Raw genomic sequence first — 22,742 nt, 5'->3', positions numbered from 1 at the left:
TGCACCAGCTCAGAGCTGAGGTCTGGGAGTAAATGTGTTAAGGAGCACACTTAACGGCGGCCACGTCTTCAGTTGCTGGATTTAAAGGGCAGAAATATTAAATACAAAACCAGGAGAGTTTTTCGGGTTTCCTATTATTGCCCTTTGAAATCCATCACCCGACTAGATGAAAAGGTCTGCTTTGCGAATGTATCCGTTGAGATCATTCTTTACATTCAGTGTGCCACATTTTACACTTCTCAGTATTTACATGTCTGACGTGTAACTTAATTCATTGGTTCTCAAAGGTACTTTTCAGGATCCTAAACCGTTCACATTTTCCAGACTACCCAGAAAGGTGCATGGGTGTATTACTCATTGAATTCTGGGATGATTTGAGACTAGAGGCCTGAGACTAAATCTGGACCAGGGGTGGCCAACCTGTGGCTCTTGAGCCTCATGTGGCTCTTTTCTTAATAAGACATGGCTCCCACACCTGCGGCACTGCCGCTTACCTCCTATGACTCTGCGCTACTTTGCTGTGTGCTCGACGTGATGTCATGACGTCACGGGAAGAGTAAGCTGTACACGGCATCCGTAAAACTGCGAGGGGGTAAAAGGCTGGGTGCGGCGGCCGGCATAGCATAGTGGGTGTGGGGGCTGTCTACTTACCTTTTTGTAAGTCCTTTTTTTCAACACTGAAATAAGTGAAATCAAAACATCAGTCTGGATTGTCAAAAGTCCCGCAAATAAAAAAAGAAAAACCTGAAAATGTAATTAAGTTTTTTATATTGGGAATATTACGGAAATTATGCATTGTCAATGTGCTCGTCTTACCACCAGCCTAAATAAAAACTGTGGTATGACACAAGGTCATGCTCCTAAAAATGTAATTCCAAAGGCATGAACACAAAAATGGGGCATGGCCACCTAGGCCACAATCCATTTTTAAAATGGGGCATGGCTTTGTGGACCCTAGGCCATACCCATGGGCTGCATGGTATTGGCTCTTTGTATTAACATAACCGTTTTTGTCTCATTGCCTCTAATTGGTTGGCCACCCCTGATATAGTAAGTTTAATTTATATAGCTCACTTTCTCCAACAGGTCTCAAGGCGCTTTACAGACATTATAACAATGTACACAATACAGACACAGACAAAAGAAACCCTTGAGCACACAGTAAGCATAATGGTGCAGCATTTTTGATAATAACTTCCATGGGTTGTGTACTCTACCCTAATAAGGTACCAGGTGTGGCAGCCATTTTAGGTGCTCTGGGTAGGATTACCCTTGGTGGAATAGATTACCCCTAAAAGAAATTACCCAAAATGGGTGATTTCAGTGTATATTTAGGTCCATGTATTTTTCATCCCATCCACAAGTGCACCAGATGAGGCAGCCATGGTGGGCACACTACGGAGGTTACACACTAGGAGGCGAGCTATACAAGGACTCAATGCATATATTGGAAAACAAATACTTGCTTGGATCCACATGATCCACATCCTGCCCGCAGAGAAACCATCTGAGGCAACCAGCTTGGTGCACTGCATAGGTCAGCGCTGGCAGGGTGTGCAATCTGTGGAGGTATACATTACAGGAAAAGCACATGGTGGGGTATTTATGTGCTGTGGGGGAAGAGAGAGAGAAAAGATATAAACACACCTTTGCCGGGGACTGATGACAAGGAAATATTTTGAAATCATTTTCAAAGAATCATCAATGTCCAGGAATTATGAGAGCAGTATAGGGGCACATTCAAGTATGGGGGAGGTGTTGCTACATACGCTGGCCCTGGTGCTTTCCCCTAACAGCTCCATGCTCACCATGAGGGGTAGGCCTGATGTTCTCAGCCGTAAGGGTGGTGGGCCTAGTCCAGGTGTTCTCATGGCAAAGGTGAGTGGAGGCCACATGAGGATCTCGAGTTTTGTGGTTATAATGCAGTCCTTCAGAAGTAATGTTGGTTTGTTGTTTCCCTTCTGGTTTCCTTTGGTTTAACGCTGCTATTAATTTAAATCTGACCCTTTATAACTAGACCCTTCATATACTAGACCCCTAATATCCCAAGGACTGACGTCCTAATAGACCAATAACTGCTTGGTGTGTGTATGTACAATATTGTATGTTTTCAATAGTCTGGTCAATCAGTTGAGGGTGAAATCCTGCAATATCCCTCTCGCACTGCTCCTCGGACCCGGGTAATTGCCGGGTTGCTGACCTGTTGCCCATTAAACTGAGGGCTACCCGTGTTAGCGATGTGAAACGGGTCCAAGTGTGTTCCCCACATAGGTCTCATCAGCCAGACCTTGGTTCCAAATCATATGATATGCAGGCAGCCCAGACAGACTCTCATCCCTTACAGACCGCTTTTGCTGTCCTACACGTTCTGCTCTTTTTTTTTTTTTTTTTTTTTTATAATTTTTTATTAACATTAAATTTTATATAAGGCCATTTTTAGTATATACTGTTTTGCTGAATTTATATGACTCCTGGTCTTTATCCTTAACACTGTGTTCCTTCTATTCAGAAAGTAATGTTCCCAGAACAAAGGAAGAGTTGATAGAAGGCATTCATTTTAGACCGTTGCAGTGTACTCTTCTGCTAACTTCATTAGTCTGAATACTTCATTTACTTAATGTATGTTACTTGGCACAGTAATGCCCTGTCTGGGGTTTGCATTGTGTGCCGCAGTGTCTCTCTGCTTTCATTGGAGCAGCTGAATATTACTCTCTGGTAGTCCGGCATAGGCATTGGTTAGTCTCCAGCAATTCGTCTTGTGAGATAATGTCTTGTGATTGTACCAAGGACCAAGTAAATGAGTGCAGCTCTAATTTTGGGCTTGAGCTTTGGTTACACCTATGTATGTGTAGACGTAACCTTGCCGCCTGTTATACGTTCATACTCCTCTCCCCTCTACTAAAGGTTCTCTGCAGAATTATTTTCACCTTACATTCTGGTATAATTGAAAGCTTTTTTTTTCTAGTTGTAGGGGGATAGTCAATCCAGGGTCACGACTTTCGGGCTGGCCCAACAGCTGTGACCCTCTCTCGTTTTCGGCCCTCTTGACTTAAAATCACCTGGTGGGATTCAATGTCCCGCCTGCCGAATGCCGAAAAGGTGGTGTGGTCGCGAGATACAGCCGTGGATTGTCAAGTTGCGGCCGGGAGCTCAACAATCTACGGCCCGACTGCTTCTAAAGTCAAGCTCGTTCTGCCAAGATCCCTGTTCAATGCTGTCGGGGAAGACCCCATTTAATAGAGCCCCGCCGCTATTTCCCCTGTCCGCAATAGCGACGGGAAATTGAATAAACCCCTTACAATGAAATGACCGTTTATGTACCAAATGAGACACTACAGCACATGGTTAGAGTTTGTTAGTGTGTTTGGCCTGATTGTGTTTATCAGTGGACCAAACAATCCAGTAACTGGGAGGCTGCAGATGTGCGTTTATATGTTGTACTTATTTTGTATTTGTCATAATTGTACAATACTGTGCGATATGTTAGCTAGATGTGTTTTGGATCTTAGGGAATACTGTTCTGGTCTACTACTCTATGCTATTTAATCTGTTGCATTTTTGGTATGGGACCATCTTTTTAATTAAGAATATAGATCTTCTTTTGTCTGATATTATGGTTATGTTGGTTATGGTATGATGGTGTCTAGGTCGACCACTAATGGTCAGCAGGCAGAAGTATATTTTCAGTGTTGCCGATTAGTGGTTGTCCTAATGACCAGATACCGGTTCTATTTAGAGCATTAGCATTTTTTGTTGTTTTGCCCTCTTCTGTTTGCTCCTTTACTTCCTGTGCTGTAATGTGTATATTTGTAAGAAGTTGTCTCGCTCTACTACAGCAATGCATCACTGTCTGTTATTCAAGATCAGTGATTCGCAAACATTAGTATGAAGAATAGGCAGGGCATGTCAAAACCTGACTGTCCTTGGGGCAGCCTTACCTAAAAGGCAGGTGAGGTAGATCATACTGCCTAGATAATGCTGCTTAGCAGGGAGGGGGTCGATTGAGGCTGCAGAAAGCGATTGGTTCTTGCTGACCAGGGGCCACCGAGAGGATGTATGTAGCAAGATCCCTGGAAAAAATCCAAGAGATTTGGGTGTGTGCTTTGTCGGTTAAACCCATTTAGCAGCAGAGCGGCTAACGACCAACAACCACAGGTCCTTCTGAGTGGAATCTTTTAAATGATGTGCGCTCCAGTGCATCAACAATGATTCCCCCCCCCCCCCCCCGGCAGTTGAACATGCAGGTTGATTTTTGGCTATGTAGCCAACGACTTGCATGTTTAGCAGGAACTGGTGATGTAGACAAATGGTATCATTTACCAATATCTTTCAGTGTGTATGCTCAACTCGTCCACCCATGGCTGATATTGTTGACCCAAACCGCAGACGATATAGTTATCTCGTGGGTATATATATCACAGAGTTGTGGAAGCAATATTGTAACTATTCTCATGTGAGTGTTCTATATGTGTTATAGCCCCTTGTATTCATACTGTAATTGAACTTTTAGATCAGTCTTACACAATTCTCAGTCATATAAGCATAAACACATGCTATTCATAGCTGTATGTTTAAAACTATTAAACACGCACAAGCCGGCAGGACCTTGGCGACGCTGCTCTTATTCTTTGCACCTACCAGGTTTTCAGCAAAGTATAACTGTAGGCGAGAGAGAGAGGTGTAAGTGCAGGCAGCGAGAGGTTCTCTTTGCATTTCATTATCACCTCTAGCAGGAGGGACCGCTGGTGTAGCGCTATAGGAAATCTCCGTTCAGCAGGGAAGCTACAGTACACTGCCTTCTTTGTCATGTAGGTTGGGATACAGTAGCGATTCCCATGCATGATGCATGCTTAACAACCATGGTAATTGTTCTTATTAAAAGACCGTTGTGCTTAATCATATTCTTCACGCATAAATGATTGCCTAGAGTGTGAATATTTTTTTTTTTTTTTTTATAAAAAAAAAAAAAGTTGTGTACAGGTTTTTATGCTTCAAAGCTTTTGTCAATATAAAATGTCCTTATTAAGAGGGAAATGTGGACCTTTTTTTTTTTTTTTTAAGTTCCCTTATATAAAGGACCTACTAGTAACATTCACACATGTATAGGTATGTGGGATAATGTTGTGCTTATACAGCAGTTGTTTGTTGGGTCATCAAATTGTGTACCTAACTTTAACCTAGCTTTAAGGGGTTAGTACATCAAACCTGTATCAGGCCAATTTTCCATTCTTCCGATGCCTAAATCGGGGATCAGCAAAATCCAACAAGATGAAAAAAGGGTCTGATCCCATCCCAATAAAGTTTGAAATCCTCAGGGGTGTTTAACGTATGGTGTTTTGCCAATCATCTGAGTCTACAGATTGGTGCATTGGTGAAGTGACCCTTTGATGTATGCACTATACGTATTCTAAATCTTTAGACTCTTAAGGTGCCTACACACGGGGTGATATATCGATATACCGCTCAATGTCTCCTTTTCATCAGAGATGGTCGCTGATGAAAAGAAACCTCTGCCGGGGGGAGCCGCAGAGGTGATCAGCTGGTCGCAGGAGCAAGCTCCTGTGACCAGCGATTTATAACGGGGCTGAAAACGGGAGCGTGCACCCATCGATTTATCGCCGGTGCACACTCCCATCACGCGACCATATTGCCAGCGACATCAGCCCATATCGCTGCCGTGTGTACACGGCAATAGTAATTTTAAAGATTTTACATTTTAAAGTCCTTGCTGTGAATAAGGACAAAGTGCTTTATGGCAACAAATACAACCCCCACCTCCAAATAAGTCCTGATCACTTTTCTCCTGAAAAAAAAACTGATATGATTTTTGATCGGTTACTTGGGGTAATTCAATACCACTGTCAGTCATTTATGTGTACATATTTCCTTATCAGAATACTTCTGTGATTTAGTTTTTTTTTTACTCCACTGTTTTCAGAAATGCTTGGGTGTGCGATATATATAAACTAGTAAGCCCCGCTCGAAGCAAATGCTTCAAAAGTTAGTCTGCTACCTTGTGAATGTCTCTGTGTGCATGTGTGAGAGAAAGATGTAGTTTCACTCGCTGCCAACATATGGCAGTGTTTCACACAACAGATACTAGACAGATGGATAGATCGAGATATAGATGATAATCCCCCCCCCCCCCCCCACTAAAATTATTCAATCAGGGTGTTCCATGGGCACATAGTCATTAGGTTGACATGTTTTTCACTTTTTTATTTTGTGCCGACTGGCAGTATTTCATGCTCTACCATCCACTAGGGCAGAGGTTCCCAAACTTTTTTGAATCACGGCACCCTAGAGTATCAGAAGATTTTTCAGGGCACCCCTAGGCCAAAGTTTGTTACCAAGAATATATATATATATATATATATATATATATATATATTTAAATGAAATAAGTTGTGCTTAAATGTCATCTTTAGGTCCAGTTATGTGGTGAGGAACATGATTCACTTCTGTTTCCCCACATATTTTATAATAGGAAGCCCCAAGCACTGATTTTGCCTGTTTCATTGGCCATAAATAATTTGAATTGGTTCTGGACCACCAACCTGAGGCACCCCAGGGAGCCTAGGCGCACAGTTTGGGAACCACTGCACTAGGGCAATAGTGTGCCTGAAGACAAAGTGAAAAATTCATGTCAATCTTTTGACTGTCGACCTAGCCATTGTTGACCTAATGCTTGTGTGGAACTTCTAAACCTGTCGACGTTCTGTGGTCGACCAATGCATGTTGACCAAATGACCCATACCCATGTCATCTGCTAGTTATATTGTCTTTTTATTCTGTGCACATGCTGCTATGCTCTGCTTCCCTGTACGTGTGTCAGTAAGGGGGTGTGTCAGTAATGTGAGCACAGGTGACAGTGAGAGGGGTGATGCCCCATGCCCTGCACATTGCCCTGTGTGTGCTGCTGTGAGATACAGGCATACTGTGCAGCAGAGCCTATGGCTGTGTGTGTGTGTGTGTGTGTGTGTGCGGGCCTGCCTACCCGGCAGATGGGAGGGGGTGTGTGCTTGTGCCAGAGGAGGAAGCTCTGGCAGCTGAGACACCCGCTCCTCCCCCTGCTCTCTGTGCGATGGAGCGGCCGCAGTGAGCTGGCTCTGGGTGCAGCAGCAGCAGAAGAGGCTACGCGATGGTGACACCGGCCCAGCCCTTGTGTGAGAGCTGCGGCCGGTCCCTGCCAGCATGACTGAGCCCCCACCTCGTCCCCACTGCTCGGTGCTCAGCTGCTTTGTGAGTCTCCTAAGCCTCAGGGTGGTGGGAGGGTGGGCTGCTTTCAGCAGAATAGGGCTGGTGAGGGGGAGGGGTTGCCAGGGTGTCTGTGCCCTGTGCCCTCTGAAAGCAGAGCTGCAACCTGACTCACCCAGGTATCTGTAAGCTAGCACATAGGGTGTATGTGTCTGTGTGTGAGAGATGACAGATGTGGACAGGGATCTGCTGTGTTATGTGCAGCTAGGTGTGCAAGTCATTTAAAGGGACCAGGCAGAGGAGCCCTTAGTGACAGGGTGCTTGTGTGGGTAGGGAGCAGTTGTGGAAAATCTTGGCCAACCACTCCCTTGTAGGTGCATGCCCTGCCTGTAGCTGCAAATGATGAGACACTGCCTGCTCTGCACACGTCTGTGTCTCTCTGCCTCCGGGATACCCAGATTTCCAGTGAGAAGTGTGCTGCACATGTTAAGGCTGTTAGATATTGGGCACAGTGATTAGAGTACCGTGGGAGTATTTCTAGATGTGGCCGTAGCAGTGTGATTTAGTTGAGTCTCACATATCCAGTCCCAGGGATATTGTGTTCTGTATATTGGCCGAGCTGGAGAAGGAACATATCCTTTCAGTGATGCTACCTGTCTAGGCCTAGTGACAGCGAGCTCTGTCTTACAAGGCACTTGGCCGAATGCTCTGGTTTTTATGCAGTTTGTTGCACAGCGAAACCACCACGTAGCTGTGTCTTGTTTGGCCATAGGACATATCATTGTTTATACATAAATATCACCTTTTTGTGTTCATAGTGAGGAGGCTCATTTCTAGTGGCACTTAATTATCGTTTATTTCCATAAACAATCTTGTAAGTCAGTGTCTCCACGTCACTCAGGAGTTCAGTAATTGGTATCTATTGTGCAGACGTTGCTGTCTTGTGTGCTCTTTCCTCTTTTGCTATGTGCTCCAGCGTTCAAACTAATTGAAGTGTCAGTATATTATTCTTTCCAGATTAAATGTATACTAGATTTATGTTCAAGGCCAGCGGAGCATTATGTGGATTAAATGCCTATAATGCATCTCCATGAATCATTTTCATGGCCTATTGGAACTGCGTAGTGGAACTTTTGGTTCGTTTTCATTTCTAAATGGGTCTGTCTGTTCCCGGGACAAACTGTTCGTTCTGCGTATAACATTGCTACAACCTGCTACTCTTTTGTTAATAGTGGCAAGGGTATATTTAATTGTTTTCACATCGATTACAAATCCATCTTAATCGATGTTCGGCTTTCAGGGTTAAAAATAAATATTTTGTAACCGTTGATGTGGTTTTGTTTCTTTGAAATATTTATTTCTAAATGTCAGTAAATGTTTTAGCCCTGGAAGCCCAAGATCGATGTTAAGAGAGATTCTAATCGAACGATCAAGAGCAATTAACCCTTGAAGGGCCAACGATGCTGTGAGCGATCCTCAGAATATCAGCTAAAAATGCCAGTTTCACTCACAGAAACTGCTCTTTTAGTATAAATAAATGCGAGCGTCTCGTGCTCGTGCACCCCTGGCGGTCGCTGGCGGGGCTGACGATGGAATCGCCATCCCCTGCAAAGTTAAAGCCAGCTCCATCTGGAAGTCAGTAAATTGAAGTTTATTTAAATATTGCGCCCAAAAACAGAACGGGCTCTTTGAGTGACGCTGACATTTTTAACAAGATTTTTTGAGGCTTTCTCACAGCAATGTTGGCATTCAAAGGGTAAGAATCAAAGTTTTGTAAATCTACCCATACGGTAGAAACTGCATGATGAGTGGAGAACTACTTTCCAACTGTGTATTCTCTTTTGTTTATGTTTTGAATTGAATCACTACTACTACTACTACTACTACTACTACTACTTTTCTAAAATGTAATTAAAAAAAATCTTTCTATTTTTTAAATTTTTACTACCCTTGGGGGAAAAAAAACATAAAAACTAACCATGTGAGATGTTGGTAGCGCTGATCAGTTTCGCCAAGTGACCATTTGACAAACATTAACCAGAGTTACCTAATATGCTACCTAACTGAGAACACTACCACCTGTTGCAGTTTTCTTATGCAGAACATGCAGGTTATCTTGTTTTTGCAGGACCCAAAAGGATTAATAGGAATTGGATTACAGTATTAATAGGTGTCTTGTAATAATTACAAATCTGTGTAGTAGTGCACCTTTCGGCGACACAAAATCGCTTTATTGCTTCATTCATAATGTCCATGCCGGATATACAACGTGGATGCAAACTGGTGTTTGTGGGCCAGATTAGTAGTGACTGCCCATGTGGACCGGATAAGCATGTGGTTTAGTACACTTCCCTGGAAAGACCGATCCTGATAACCCTAGGAGTGCGCTCATTGAGTGTTAGGTGTGCACAGGCACCCCCCCCCCCCCCCCCCCCGAATGCTGTGCCTGAACACCTCCCTGTCGCTAGCAATACCTTTTACCAAAGACTTTTGGTTATTAGAACTGTGTTCCATTAAAAGAAGTGCCCATGAATCAATTATATATGTTTTGCATTGTTAATTGTACTAGACAAATGTCATCTCAATAAATACCTGTGTCATCCATACATATTTTTTACTTTATTAACAGAATAATTAGAAGATATAACTAAAATGTGCAGGATATTATGGAGTGGTTGAGAGATATTGTATATTGTAGTGAGTGCCAATAGATTTATTTTATTTATTTATTTATTAACAGTTTCTTATATAGCGCAGCATATTCCGTTGCGCTTTACAATAGCAGACAGTGAAACAACAAAACAGGGTATTTACAGACAGTCAAAATATAGGAGGGCCCTGCTCGCAAGCTTACAATCTATAGGGAAATAGGCATTGATACATAAGGATAGATACTGTATTCTTTATTGCATCGATTCCACCAGAACGCAAGGTTCTATGACTGGTTCTGGAATTTGATAAGCTTGCCTGAAGAGATGAGTCTTCAGGGAACGCTTATAGGTTTGGAGACTGGAGGAGAGTCTTATTGTGCTTGGGAGGGCATTCCACAGAGTGGGTGCAGCCCGAAGAAAGTCCTGCAGTCGGGAATGGGAGCGGGTAATGAGTGTGGATGAGAGACGCAGATCTTGGGAGGAGCGTAGAGGTCGTGTTGGATGATGATAGACATGCCTGATTGGTGGTAATAGACACGCCCAATAGGTGGTGCTAGGCACACCCCTTTGACAGTGCACCCCCTAATAAATTGTGCTGCGCACGCCTATGCTGATAACTAGCAATTTTTCGCAAACATTTTCTGCATAAGTTTTATTTTTCAAGCAGTGATGGTGGCCTGCATGCCTTAATGCAGAGGTTCCCAATCTTTTTCGAATCACGGCACCTAGAGTATCAGAATTTTTTCACAGAACCCCTACAGCAATTTTTTTTTTTTTTTTATTAGATTGGGTTTATATGCGATTCTTAGGGTCAGTTATGTGGTAACGGGCAGGATTTGCTTCTGGTTGTACACATTTTGTGATTTGCAGCCACCAGCACTGGTTTTGCTCATAAATAATTAACTATTAATAATGTGAGTTGGTCCTGGACCACCAACCCAGGGCACCCCTACATGTGTCCCGAGGCACCCCAGGGAGCCCCGGCACACAGTTTGGGAACCACTACCTTAATGTATTGATGAAAATATGTACTTCGAAAGCTTCTTATGGTGAAATTAAGAAAAAATATAAAATTCCATAAATTCCGGGATGGTCATCCTAGTTCAGTTCCGTGGTGAGGGACAGGTGCTTCTTTTTGTTAACATGACAAATGATTGGTTTGAAGCCACAAGCTCTTAGTTTTGCATTTTAAATTGACCATAAATTATTTGAATTTGTCCTGGACCACCAACCCAGGCAAGGCGGGTGCACAGTCTGAGGACTACGGACAGCATTATTGCCATCTAACTGGATCTATTTATAGCATAGGTAAAAGACTGCTGTCCTATTTCTGCGGTTTATTACCTGTGATCCTATACAGGGATATTCAGATGAATGAGTTTTGTTGCAGTTGGTGTAAGACCTACACACTTTTGAGGTAGATAACAAAGAAGTCACTTTTTTTTTAAATCTAATTTTCATTCATAATTTTAATATACCATTGATTTAGCATGTCCTAATTGCAAAACTGATAGGACACGCTGGGATATGTAGTTCTACAACAGCCGGAGCACCACACGTTAATATTCCCGGTGTATACAGTGCTCCTCATCTATGGTATACTAAACTTATTACTGAGAATGAAAGCTACATTTAAAAAGAATGAATAATCATTTTATTTATATAATTCATTCTCCAAGAGGCCTCGAGAGCTTTAAAAATGAAACAAATGTGACTAATTGATATGGTTTTAAGTTCTGTAAAATAAGGAAAGTGACATAGAAGCGATCACTTCATCACTTGTAATTTCTATCCTCAATTTGCATTATTATTTTTTTTCTTGCAGGGTGAAGAGCCCCCCAGTCTGGAATACATCCAAGCCAAGGATCTGTTCCCACCTAGGGAACTGGTGAAGGAGGAAGATAAGTTACAGGTTAGGCTACCACATTGCTGACGTGAATATACTGTATTGTTGTAACGTCTACCACGCACAGAATGCAAGGTTGCTTGGGGACCATCCAGCTAGTGGTCGCCACATAATTTCCAAACATACAGCATGTGCAGAGGAATGTGTATGCTTACCATATTAATGGTATTATGAATGCTGTACTTGCTGAGCACACTGCAAGATACAATGTTTACATATTAAATACTATAATATATACACTACGATAATGTAACAGTTATAGTTAGTCACCTAATTAGGGGAAGATGTACAAAGAATGGTCAAGACAGGATTTCAGATTTCACCTTTTTTTTTTTTTTGTCAAATCTGCGTGGGTGAAATCGGACCCAAAAACCAGTGAAGCCACCAAAAAATCCACACAGATTGAATAAGGCAAATCTAATTGCTGCTTTTTTTTGGGGGGTGGGGGGGGGGACTGGTGAAAAATTTGCCACGGTTTAAATACCCCCCTATAAGACTATTCAGTAGTGCCAGTTACATATCATGTCCCCAGTAATGCCAGTTATATATCGTGTCCCCAGTGGTGCCAGTTATATATCGTGTCCCCAGTGGTGCCAGTTATATATCGTGTCCCCAGTGGTGCCAGTTATATATCGTGCCCCCAGTGGTGCCAGTTATATATCGTGCCCCCAGTGGTGCCAGTTATATATCGTGCCCCCAGTAGTGCCAGTTATATATCATGCCCCCAGTTACATATCATACATTACATCCCCCCCCCCCCCCACACACACACACACACACACACACACACACACTTACTTTCTGGAATGTATGGTTTTCTGAATAATTCAGATAACGGATATTGGGATAAGGGATACTCAACCTGTGATACAAATATTAATTAAAATAAAATATGAGAAAAGTAAAATGTAATTTTAAAGCCCCAGTGGGTCCTAGTATTGCAGAGCATTGTCCCATCATGACTCCATAGTCTGAGTCATATTTATCTGTTGGTCAATTAAGTGAGGCTATTTTATTTATTTTATTTTTATTTATTTTTTGTTAAATTTGGTGCCCATTTATTGTTAATCGCATATCCTATGCAATTAAATCGATAGACCCTTTTTGTGTTTCATATGAAAATGTGTACTGTTTATGCAATGTGAATTCCCCAGTGTGGGGGCCGGCAGTTGGATGCTTGGACACATTGTGCCAAGCAGTGTGTGAGCAGCACGTTACACCTCGCAGCTAGTGGTGGCACATAATTGTCAAACAGCCGGTCACTTGCACATTATACTTTGTGCCTAGCACATTCTGCTCAGCAGCCAAAGACTAACTCATTCTACTCACCCATCAGTGGGTAACACATTGTACCCATTAGCCAGTGCCAAGCAGCCGGTCACTAGCACATGTCTGCTCTACAGTGTATGGACATCTAACATATGAACCTCCTATTCCTGCCAGTCTGGTTGCTACATACGCAGCACAACTTTGCATAGACTCTGTGGTGCAGTATATTTTTGTGTTTATTTTAGAGATGGGAGGGTCGCAGAGTGGTCAGATATGGTTATTTAAGAGGGTAGTGGAGCAAACTTCAGTTATTACATACAGCAAGTGCAGAGGAATGTGTATGCTTACCCTGTACATGGGATTATGAATGCTGTCCCTGCTGAGCACATTGCAAAATAGCAATGCCCCTGCCCCTTTCTGCAGCCACCTGAGGCAGGACATCGGCCCCTTTCTGCAGCCACCTGAGGCAGGACATCGGCCCCTTTCTGCAGCCACCTGAGGCAGGACATCGGCCCCTTTCTGCAGCCACCTGAGGCAGGACATCGGCCCCTTTCTGCAGCCACCTGAGGCAGGACATCGGCCCCTTTCTGCAGCCACCTGAGGCAGGACATCGGCCCCTTTCTGCAGCCACCTGAGGCAGGACATCGGCCCCTTTCTGCAGCCACCTGAGGATGTGTGTTGCTGGGTTTTCTGTTCTGTAAGCAGCAGGCAGAGCTCGGTGATCAGCGGCTGTCACCACCTTGTCACTAGGCCACCTGCAGTCACCGACAAAGCTGTTTTTTTCCCCGCAGACTCCGATACACCTGGCTGACGTCCTCCGCACCGCCCTTTGGAAACTACCCCCTCTCTCACCAATGACCTTCCCAACTGGTGCACAAGAGTCAGACCCTTTATAAATGACTAGCTCAAGTCTATGCGAGGTGTATGCTCTGCTGTACAATTTCTTACAGGGCCTCCAAGTGGAATTGGTACAGTAGATAGAATGGCCTTCTCTACTACTGCTTTAGTTACTTTTATGGGTTTCTATTATATCTGGTACTCATTCGTGCTTTGAAGATATGGGTAATGATTTTTGTCAAAAGATATTTTTGGATTTGTGCTTTGACGTGTTGGTAATGTACAGTAGTGCTCCTAACCAGTGTATGAGTGTATTTTTGTTCTCGGACAGTTATTGTTAATTATTCATAGAATAGCATTGTGTTCTGCGGTGCATACATATATATATTTGTAGCATAATTGCCAAGAAAAAAATTGTAGCAGGCTTTTATAGTTGTACAGTAGCTTGCAGTGGCCAAACAAATATATCTCCTGAAAAGAAGACCTTGCAGAAGCAGATGTAGGACATTAAAGGACATACAACACAGTGCAAAAGACGTGATTGCTCACATGCGTCGTTGGATGCTGGCAACTGGTATTTGAGCATGATTGACTGACATCCCAAAGGAATACCCATAATGAGGTTTTTCTTGGGTGATGGACTTGATCGATTTTTTTTTTTTTTTTTTTAAATATATAATTCCTGTGGAAAAATAAACCGTTGCGTATGTTTTTAAATACAATAATATAGTCCTAAAGGTCCTATTACTTTTTTATAGACAAAAGTGGTTTTAGAAACAATGTGAATGTAAATAGGTGACCATATTAACGATTAATAGACTTTCTTAACCCTAGAGCAACGTACACACTAGAGCCACGGGGATTTGTTTGATCGCCGGTACTCAATGAGTGGTCTGCCAGTCCGGTCTGCCAGAGTAGAGACCAATAGCTCAGTGTGGACACATCTTAATGAACGTGAATGTCAAATTAACCATTTATGTAAGATAATTATATGGCTAAAGATCAAAAAGCAAAATGACAGAGCGCTGATCTAAATGTATCTCTATTACCGAATCAGCTGCTGTTTTTGTTAAGGGAGTACTTCACCCCTTAGATTAGAACAACCAGAACAGAAAAGAAAAACGGTGCTGGTCCGGAAATATATGTTTCAAATATTTAACTATTAAATAAAAAAAAGCACAATACTTCTACAATTCACCGGCCGGTAGGCATAAAACATATATTACATAAAATGAGGTGACCACTTTCCAATAATTATTACAGCTTTGGTTAGTAAGGCAAACAACACAACTATTACAGCAAGCGGCACAACGGTTCTTAGTTCTCCTTATGTATTTGTTAGTATATCCATAAAACTGTAATTTGAAGGAGTTGGTTGTTAGTGAATATTTAAACAGTCCTTTAGCTCTCTCACCACTAGAGGCCACTCAACGGACCAAATGACTCCTGTTGTGTGCTAAACTAACAAAGTGAAAGCAATTTTTGCATGGACACTGATCTGTTTCAAACTTGCTGGATATGGAGAGAGGGAGCTGTGAAGGCAGATTGGCTGTAGGGGCAGATAGGGACTGGGGGTGGCGTGCAGAGTTCGTGGGCTAAAAGGGAACGTACATTGCAGAAGCCTTCGGTTTGATGGGCTTTTAACTAGTTCTCAGTTGCAGCACAGGTTTTACCGCACATTACTTGTGATCAAATATTAAATATTTAATTAGGAGTATTCTGGCAAGGTATGTACAGCGTGAGTGGGATTGGAGTGTGTATGTGTAGATATAGCAATGTAGAGTTTGATATACATAGATAAAAATATTTGCTGAATACGGGGTACAGAAGCTTGAATGGTGGTTAGCACCCCTATATATTGTACACTATTGTGCTAACACTAGACGGCACAGTCCCTGTGTATATATAACATGCAAAATCAAGTTCCTAGCAGACGTCATACAGGTACCTCACGGATCTCTCGCTGTTGTCCTGAAAGCAAGGCTTATAGTCCCTATAATTGATAAGGATTTTCAATGCGGAGTGCGACAATTTCCAATGATGACATACTATAAGTTAGGACAGTGGTATTATGCCAGGGTGGTAGATGCCAATACTGTTATTGTATAGTTTGATATAGGGTGCTAGGTTTTTACAATAGTCCCTGGTAAGATCAGCACATAACTTATTTACACTAGGTCTTCAGCAGATATAAACATTCATTACCTATTCCAGCTGTAGGAATGTAAAGGGTCACTGTGCATTTGCACACCAGCTCAGCTGTTGCCTGGAACTGTACAGTAAATGGAATGCGCACACACACACACACATTTATTTATTTTCCGTTATTTATATAGTGCACACATATTCCGCAGCGCTTTACAGAGAATATTTGAACATTCACATCAGTCCCTGCCCCAGTGGAGCTTACAATCTATATTCCCTACCACGCACACACAGACATTCTAGGGTTAATTTTGTTGGAAGCCAATTAACCTATCTGTATATTTTTGGGTTGTGGGAGGAAACCGGAGTAAACCCACGCAAGCACGGGGAGAATATACAAACTCCACACAGTTAGAGCCATGCGATTTTAAGCCGATTTCACTTGATTTTTCGGCACCAAATGCCGAAATTGGGTGAAAATCGCATGGTGTATGGGCACCTCTGGTCCACATACAGTTCAAAATCAGACTGCTGGGTGTACTGACATATATTGAAAGTAAAGTGTCAGAAGTTGGTTAATTTGTTTTTTGTTTTTACAGAAAACTGATTTATATTCAACGCAATGTAGAAAACGTTACATTTGCATAAACTTTTAAATTTATATGAACTAAATCCTTTTTTTTTCCCCTCAATAGAGTTAGTCATAGTCTACATTTATACTTCCCTTTTGTAAGATGTAATTAGATTGTTCCTTTCCCATATTCCCCCCTCCAACACCCTGTAAGAGCTTGTGTATCCCCAGTGTGATGAGAACCCATAACTGATTACCTTCCATTCCCATGACTCTGACCTGGAACGCTGACAAGCCTCACATCACAAAGCACATTTTCTAACATTCTGTGTATGTAATTAGCTTCCACTCTCAGATTTTTGGGGCAGGGTGTTAATCACTTCGGAGGGCACATTTTACATTAAAAGGACAACATTTTAAAAGTCTCCTCTCAAAAGCTGCATTACGTAGTCCCCATAATGCATTTTAATGTGACCCGTGACCCACTGCTTTTTAATTTAAACCGTTTTTGTTTTGTTTTTATTTAATGATCTGTTCTAAACCAAAGCATCCGTTATTCATCATGGGGAAAATCTGTATTCGCAAAAACATTTGAATATAATGTAGTTTCTGTTTATTGGGATCAGAGACGGTTCACAAAGGACCGTCTGAATATGCACCCTGTCACCAATGTAATGGCACCAGTTCTCATGTGATGGGTCTACCTGTAGGGTAATTGTCTCTCGGGTGGTAGGAAGTGCTCAGGTCGATTTTAGCACCTGCGATTGCTGTGCTGTATTATGACTGGAATATTTCCCACTTATAGTAATTTGGCAAGATTAGAGAATATACCATAGTCTCTCAGCTCCATCTGCTGTCAGCGAGGGACATGTGGTCGAGCGCCTACAGACCGGTAGGAACAGATCAGGATGATACATATCATCACACTTAAATCTGTATTTATGAAACCTGCAGCTATGGTGCTCCCTTGGTACATTTCTGACATATCTACAGTACAGCACACATTGGGCCTAATTGCAGATGAACAAAACCATGCTGCACTTGCAGGTGAGGCAAATGTTATGATGCCCATACCCTAGGTCAGGCATGTCCAAACGATGGCCCTCCAGCTGTTGTGAAACTTCAAGCCCCATCATGCCTTGCCACAGTTTTGCTACTAGGGGATGCTAAATCTATGGCAAGGCACGCTGGGATGTGTAGTTTCACAACAGCTAAAGGGCCACAGTCTGGACATGCCTGCTCATGGGGGCGATATTGCATACAATCCTCCGATTTCGACCGCATCCGTATGATAAATTATATGAATGTATGCACATAGAATGTGTTTCACGATGCGTGGGCCTGCTGGTCGACTCCTCTCAAGAGATCATGTGCTGCACATATTTATTGAATCTCATGTATGATCAAAGGTGGGGTTTCAACACGAGCGATTTATCGCAAGTGCGATCTGTGTTGTTTATATGGCCCCAGATAGCCCTGCCCTCATTCCATGACCCAATTTCAGGTCAAATGGGGTATGCAATCTATAGCATGATTGTATGCATGTCGAATGAGGGGAAAAAAGTAATTCGGATGTTATTTCTCGCACAAGGAGCTTCAAGGGAAATCAAAGAGCGATATCACATTGCATATCATCACACAAGTGTATGGGCATCATAACGTGCAGAGAGTTAGATTTTGGCAGGGTGTGTCCAAAACTGAAGTGTAAAAAATAAAGCATCCAGTATTTACCCTGCACAGAAACAAAATGACTCACCCAAATGAAACTCTCATGTTACATTTGCCCCCCAATGCATTGCAGCATGGTTCTGTCGCTCTGCAAAAAATTGCAGCCTTGCTTACAGGATTTAGTCCAGTCCAGTTACCATCCTAATCTGAAATCCACCTGGTTTAATGTTGGGAAGTTATGATAAAATAATATTCTAAAAGAGATGACAATTGGCAATAGCGATTTAGATCCTCCATCCCAGTGCTAGAACTGTAGCTCCTAAGGCCCCTCACCGCATAGGCAGATTCTGTGCAATTTGAGCTGAACATAGAAAATCAACCAATTTGTTGACCTCAACCATCTTACTGTTTGGTCTTTTTCAGGGTCCGCATAACCCCTCTACCTTCCTAATCTGTGTGCAGGTTGGTTATATCCCTAGGTTTGGGAGCCAAGCAAAAGATGGCAAGCCTACATTGGTTGCTCCCTCACTTGGATGGCGCCCAGGCAATGTGACTGGTCACACAGATGCTTTATAGGTGTGACCAGTAGATGATCACACTAATAGGCACATAGGGGTCATCTGACAATCAGTAACATGGGAATGCACAGAAATAATTTCCTTGAGCTGTGGTTTGGTTTGTCTCTTGTATTGTCTACAATTGCAAGCATTCTGATCATATTGGGGGCACAGCTGCGATGAAGCTGGGCCTGTTTGCCAGTATGTGACTATTTGCCACCTACATTATTACTGTCTAAGTGATGTTCTTTGGCTGCTTTATAAGGCCGTTCAGTTTTTGTGTTATTCTTAAGATCTCTTTGTACATACAGTGCTGTACAATTAGAATTGTGTACAGGCAGCCAAGCCCCATGGCTTAATGGACCTTTTCAATGCTATTTCCCCAAGACCAGAGGATAGACGTGGGGAGAACATCCAAAATCCGTGCGTCTAACACAGGGCTGGGCAATAGAGGCCCTCCAGATGTTGATGAACTACACATACCAGCATGCCTTGCATCAGTTTCAGCATGGCTACATAGCAAAACTAATGCAAAGCATCCTGGCATGTGTAGTTAATCAACAGCTGGAGGGCCACAATTGCCCAGCCCTGGTCTAACCCCAAATGCAGAAATCAGACTCCGGCTAGCCAGGATCCTAATGCTAGCCACTGTGCTATTGTCATTTATTCATTGTGAAGAAATGGCTGCTTTCCTTATTTAGAGAATGAGAACTTGTTTTATTCTGGTGGCCTATGTAGTGAAGTTACATTTTCCACATACGTTTATTGGAATAGAACAAGCGCAGGCATAGTTCAGTTACTGGTAGCACATTGTACTGTGGGTGGCGCAGTGGTTATTATTCCTTACCCACAGTGCTGTGGTCATGCAAGCTAAGTGTAGCAAGGTTGTATCTAAAGGTCCATACTCACTGGGCGATTATGCCCAGCGTTAATGGACAGCGATGGCCGCTGTTATTGCTGGGGGGGGGAAGCCACTCAGTGCATACACACTGAGCAGCTTTCCCCCTGCCCGGCACTGTCAGCGGGAGGGGAGGACTGCTTTCCAAAGCCATCCACAAAGCCGCTCATCTGCTGGTAATACCAGCAGATGAGCGGCCAAGCACACTGGGCGGCTTTTGAGCTGAAAGTTGCTCAAAATACTAAAGCTGTGTACGTACGGTGCAATATATTGCTCAGTGTCCAGTTCTCTCTGGTCACTGATGAACAGGGGACTCTGCCGAGGGAGCAGCAGAGGGAAACAGCTGATCGCAGGAGAAAGTTCCTGCGACCATGAGCAGGCTAAACACGGGAGCACACACCTGGTGATTTATCGCTACAGCCAGGGCTGTGGAGTCGGAGTCAAGGAGTCTGAGTCGGAGGCAATTTCGAGTTCCTGGATTCGGGGTCGGCAAACAATGCTCCGACTCAGAAAATTATAATTAATGACTTCTCTACTGTAAGAATGCAATGCATGCAGTGCCTCACGTAACCGCAAAACGAACACGTTAAGTGACCGCGAAAAAGCATGCTTTTCATGTGCTTCACTATATGGCACGCAACGCACAATTCGGAGCACCAATACTTATAAATGTATTCTCCCTTGTAGTTTACAACTTATTTCCAACGTTCAATAAGGTTTTCAATACCTCGTTGGTAGAAATCACCAGGTGTAGACTCGAAAAATTCATTCAACCAAGCTCTCCCACCATACGCACAACCTCTTTTTACGCAGATGAAGATCTTGTTTCATGCGCGGGGTCGTTTGTTTACCTTGGCTAAGCCATTCCTTACGCTGGTTCATATTGATGTACAGGCACCATTTTTCGTCGCCAGTAACGATTCGGTAAAGAAATCGTTCCTTGTGTCCATGAATTGAACAGTGACGAGCAAGCAAACCAGCGGAGATTGTGGCTCGTTGATTTTTGTTGTCGTCACAAAGCATGCGGAACTCATGCTCCACACTTCTGAACCTTTCCTATTGTTTTTGTTCCCAAAACAACCAAATAATGTGTTTTTTATCTTTGAACTGGTAAAGTTCCTGTTCCTGATGTTTATGCCTACTGCTACTGTCCAGCCATTTAATTAATTAATAAAAAAATTAATAAAACTTTGTTTTCATTGTGTTTGTCCTTTGCTTAAACCAGGCATGTCCAACGTTGGCCCTCCAGATGTTGTGAAACTACACATCCCAGCATGCTTTGCCACAGTTTTGCTATTAGAGAATGCTAAAACTATTGCAAAGCATGCTGGGATGTGTAGTTTCAAAACATCTGGAGGGCCAACGTTGGACATGCATGGCTTAAACTGTTCAATACAGTAGACTGTTGGCTTCCCAGCCTCTAGTTTCTGTAGTAATAATATGTATGTTGCCTTTCTTTCCTTCAAGGAATGTATCAAATACATTTGCATATTAATACAGAGGAGTCGAGGAGTCGGCATCAGAAGTACGAGGAGTTGGAACATTTATCTACCGACTCCACAGCCCTGGCTACAGCACAAACAAATCACTGGCAATATGGTCGCTCAGCTCATATTGCCAGCGATATTGCACCGTGTACACAGCTAAAGTTTGAGAGGCTTTCTGCTCAAAATCGCTCAGTGTGTATGGGCCTTAATAAGGCATTGTGGGCTAAGCAGAGTTTGGATTTTTATTTCAGGCAGATCTTTTGCACTGAGAATAGGGCTGTGCAAGTGCGGAATGATCACGAGACCAGTATGAAGGCAAGCATGTCACCACTTCCCTTCATCTCTACATTGGCCCCTGTTTGTTCTGTCTGGGTTTCCTGTGACCCAGTAACAACATACATGTATGTTATGTTGGCTTCAGACTGAATTTACCCTTTTAAATGGTAACATGTAAAATGTACAGTAGGCTCCACTGACGCAGGGGCTTATGTGTATGAGTAATATTATCTGGAGAACGATGTGTAATATACAATACCGTGTACATTTACTAGAGTAACTGTGTTGGCGCACCAAATCAGCGCTCACTGAGAACTTCTACCTATAAATGGAGGCAGAGCTGATACGTCAGACTGCTGTCATGTAACGTCTCCCTCTCTGGGAAGCCTGGGGAAAGGTATATGGTTCATGCAAAGTAGAACACGGTGTGAAATGGGATCATCTTAGATTAAGATAAGCGTGAGGAAGCGGTAGTACATTATTAATCAACTTTAATGATTTTCCATTGGATTCAAGTATGTCTCCCCACAAGATCATTTTGTCATCTGCCTTTTTTTACCTGTTTCTTGTAGGTACCTTTCCAAGTGCTGCCAGGCGAGAGTGTGGAGTATTTAGGAAATGCTAATGATGCTGTTATAGCAATCTCCAACTATAGGCTGCACATCAAGTTCAAAGACTCTGTCATCAATGTAAGTTACTGTCGGGGATGTACTGGGAAGCGTAACTTCACAGTACTATACTTAGTGTGGAACTATATGATATGCATACAGTATGTTAGAATCCCAAATCAGCATTAATCTAATCGTTGTTTGCCCTCCATTCACTCTATATATCTTTTGTATGTATCTGTGTTTATTTTTACTAAAACGTTTAAGCAGTAATAACACATTGCTTTCTTCCCCCTTTTAAATAGCAAGTTTCAACTCTTTATACGCATGCATCATTTTGTTGTGCTGTCCTCCTACAATTCACTCTCCTTTTCAAAATCTCTATGGAGAGTAGACAAGTATGGCTGCCAGCTACACAGTCTGGAAACTAGAATAAAAAAATATATATAAATATATATCTCACACACCAGTAACCACTGCAAAAGGACAGTGCATTGCTAAGCAAAAATAGCATCGACTTCAGTTGCGCAGTGTTGTCAAGCAACAGCTGAGTTTTTGATGGTGCCTCATTCCAGATGTGTAATACCAAGGGCTTAAGGTGCTCATACACTTGTGCAATGTATCTGAGCAGCGTATGGGCCATTCACATGTGATGTATAGAATGCGACCACG

At 42.7% G+C, this 22,742-nt stretch overlaps 1 protein-coding gene across 2 annotated transcripts in view; it reads left to right on the top strand.

Moving 5' to 3' along the window:
* The window catches only part of MTMR4 (myotubularin related protein 4), a 76,211-nt gene that overhangs the window by 27,225 nt on the left and 26,244 nt on the right, over window positions 1–22,742 (top strand). The window contains exons 1-3 of one of the 2 annotated variants that reach the window (XM_083172042.1): window positions 7,060–7,242; window positions 11,674–11,760; window positions 22,035–22,151. In XM_083172042.1, the coding sequence (XP_083028168.1) occupies window positions 7,195–7,242; window positions 11,674–11,760; window positions 22,035–22,151 (252 nt within the window). In that variant the 5' untranslated portion in view covers window positions 7,060–7,194. Of the gene's footprint in view, window positions 1–7,059; window positions 7,243–11,673; window positions 11,761–22,034; window positions 22,152–22,742 lie in introns of those variants that run through there. The other variant, XM_083172044.1, reaches the window with a different exon arrangement.

The sequence above is a fragment of the Crinia signifera genome, chromosome 2, assembly GCF_055691185.1.
Source record: "Crinia signifera chromosome 2, ASM5569118v1, whole genome shotgun sequence".
In the NCBI taxonomy this organism is placed as follows: Eukaryota; Metazoa; Chordata; class Amphibia; order Anura; family Myobatrachidae; genus Crinia; species Crinia signifera.
Note: the sequence above shows the minus strand (reverse complement) of the source record. Positions and strands in the feature narration are given on the sequence as shown.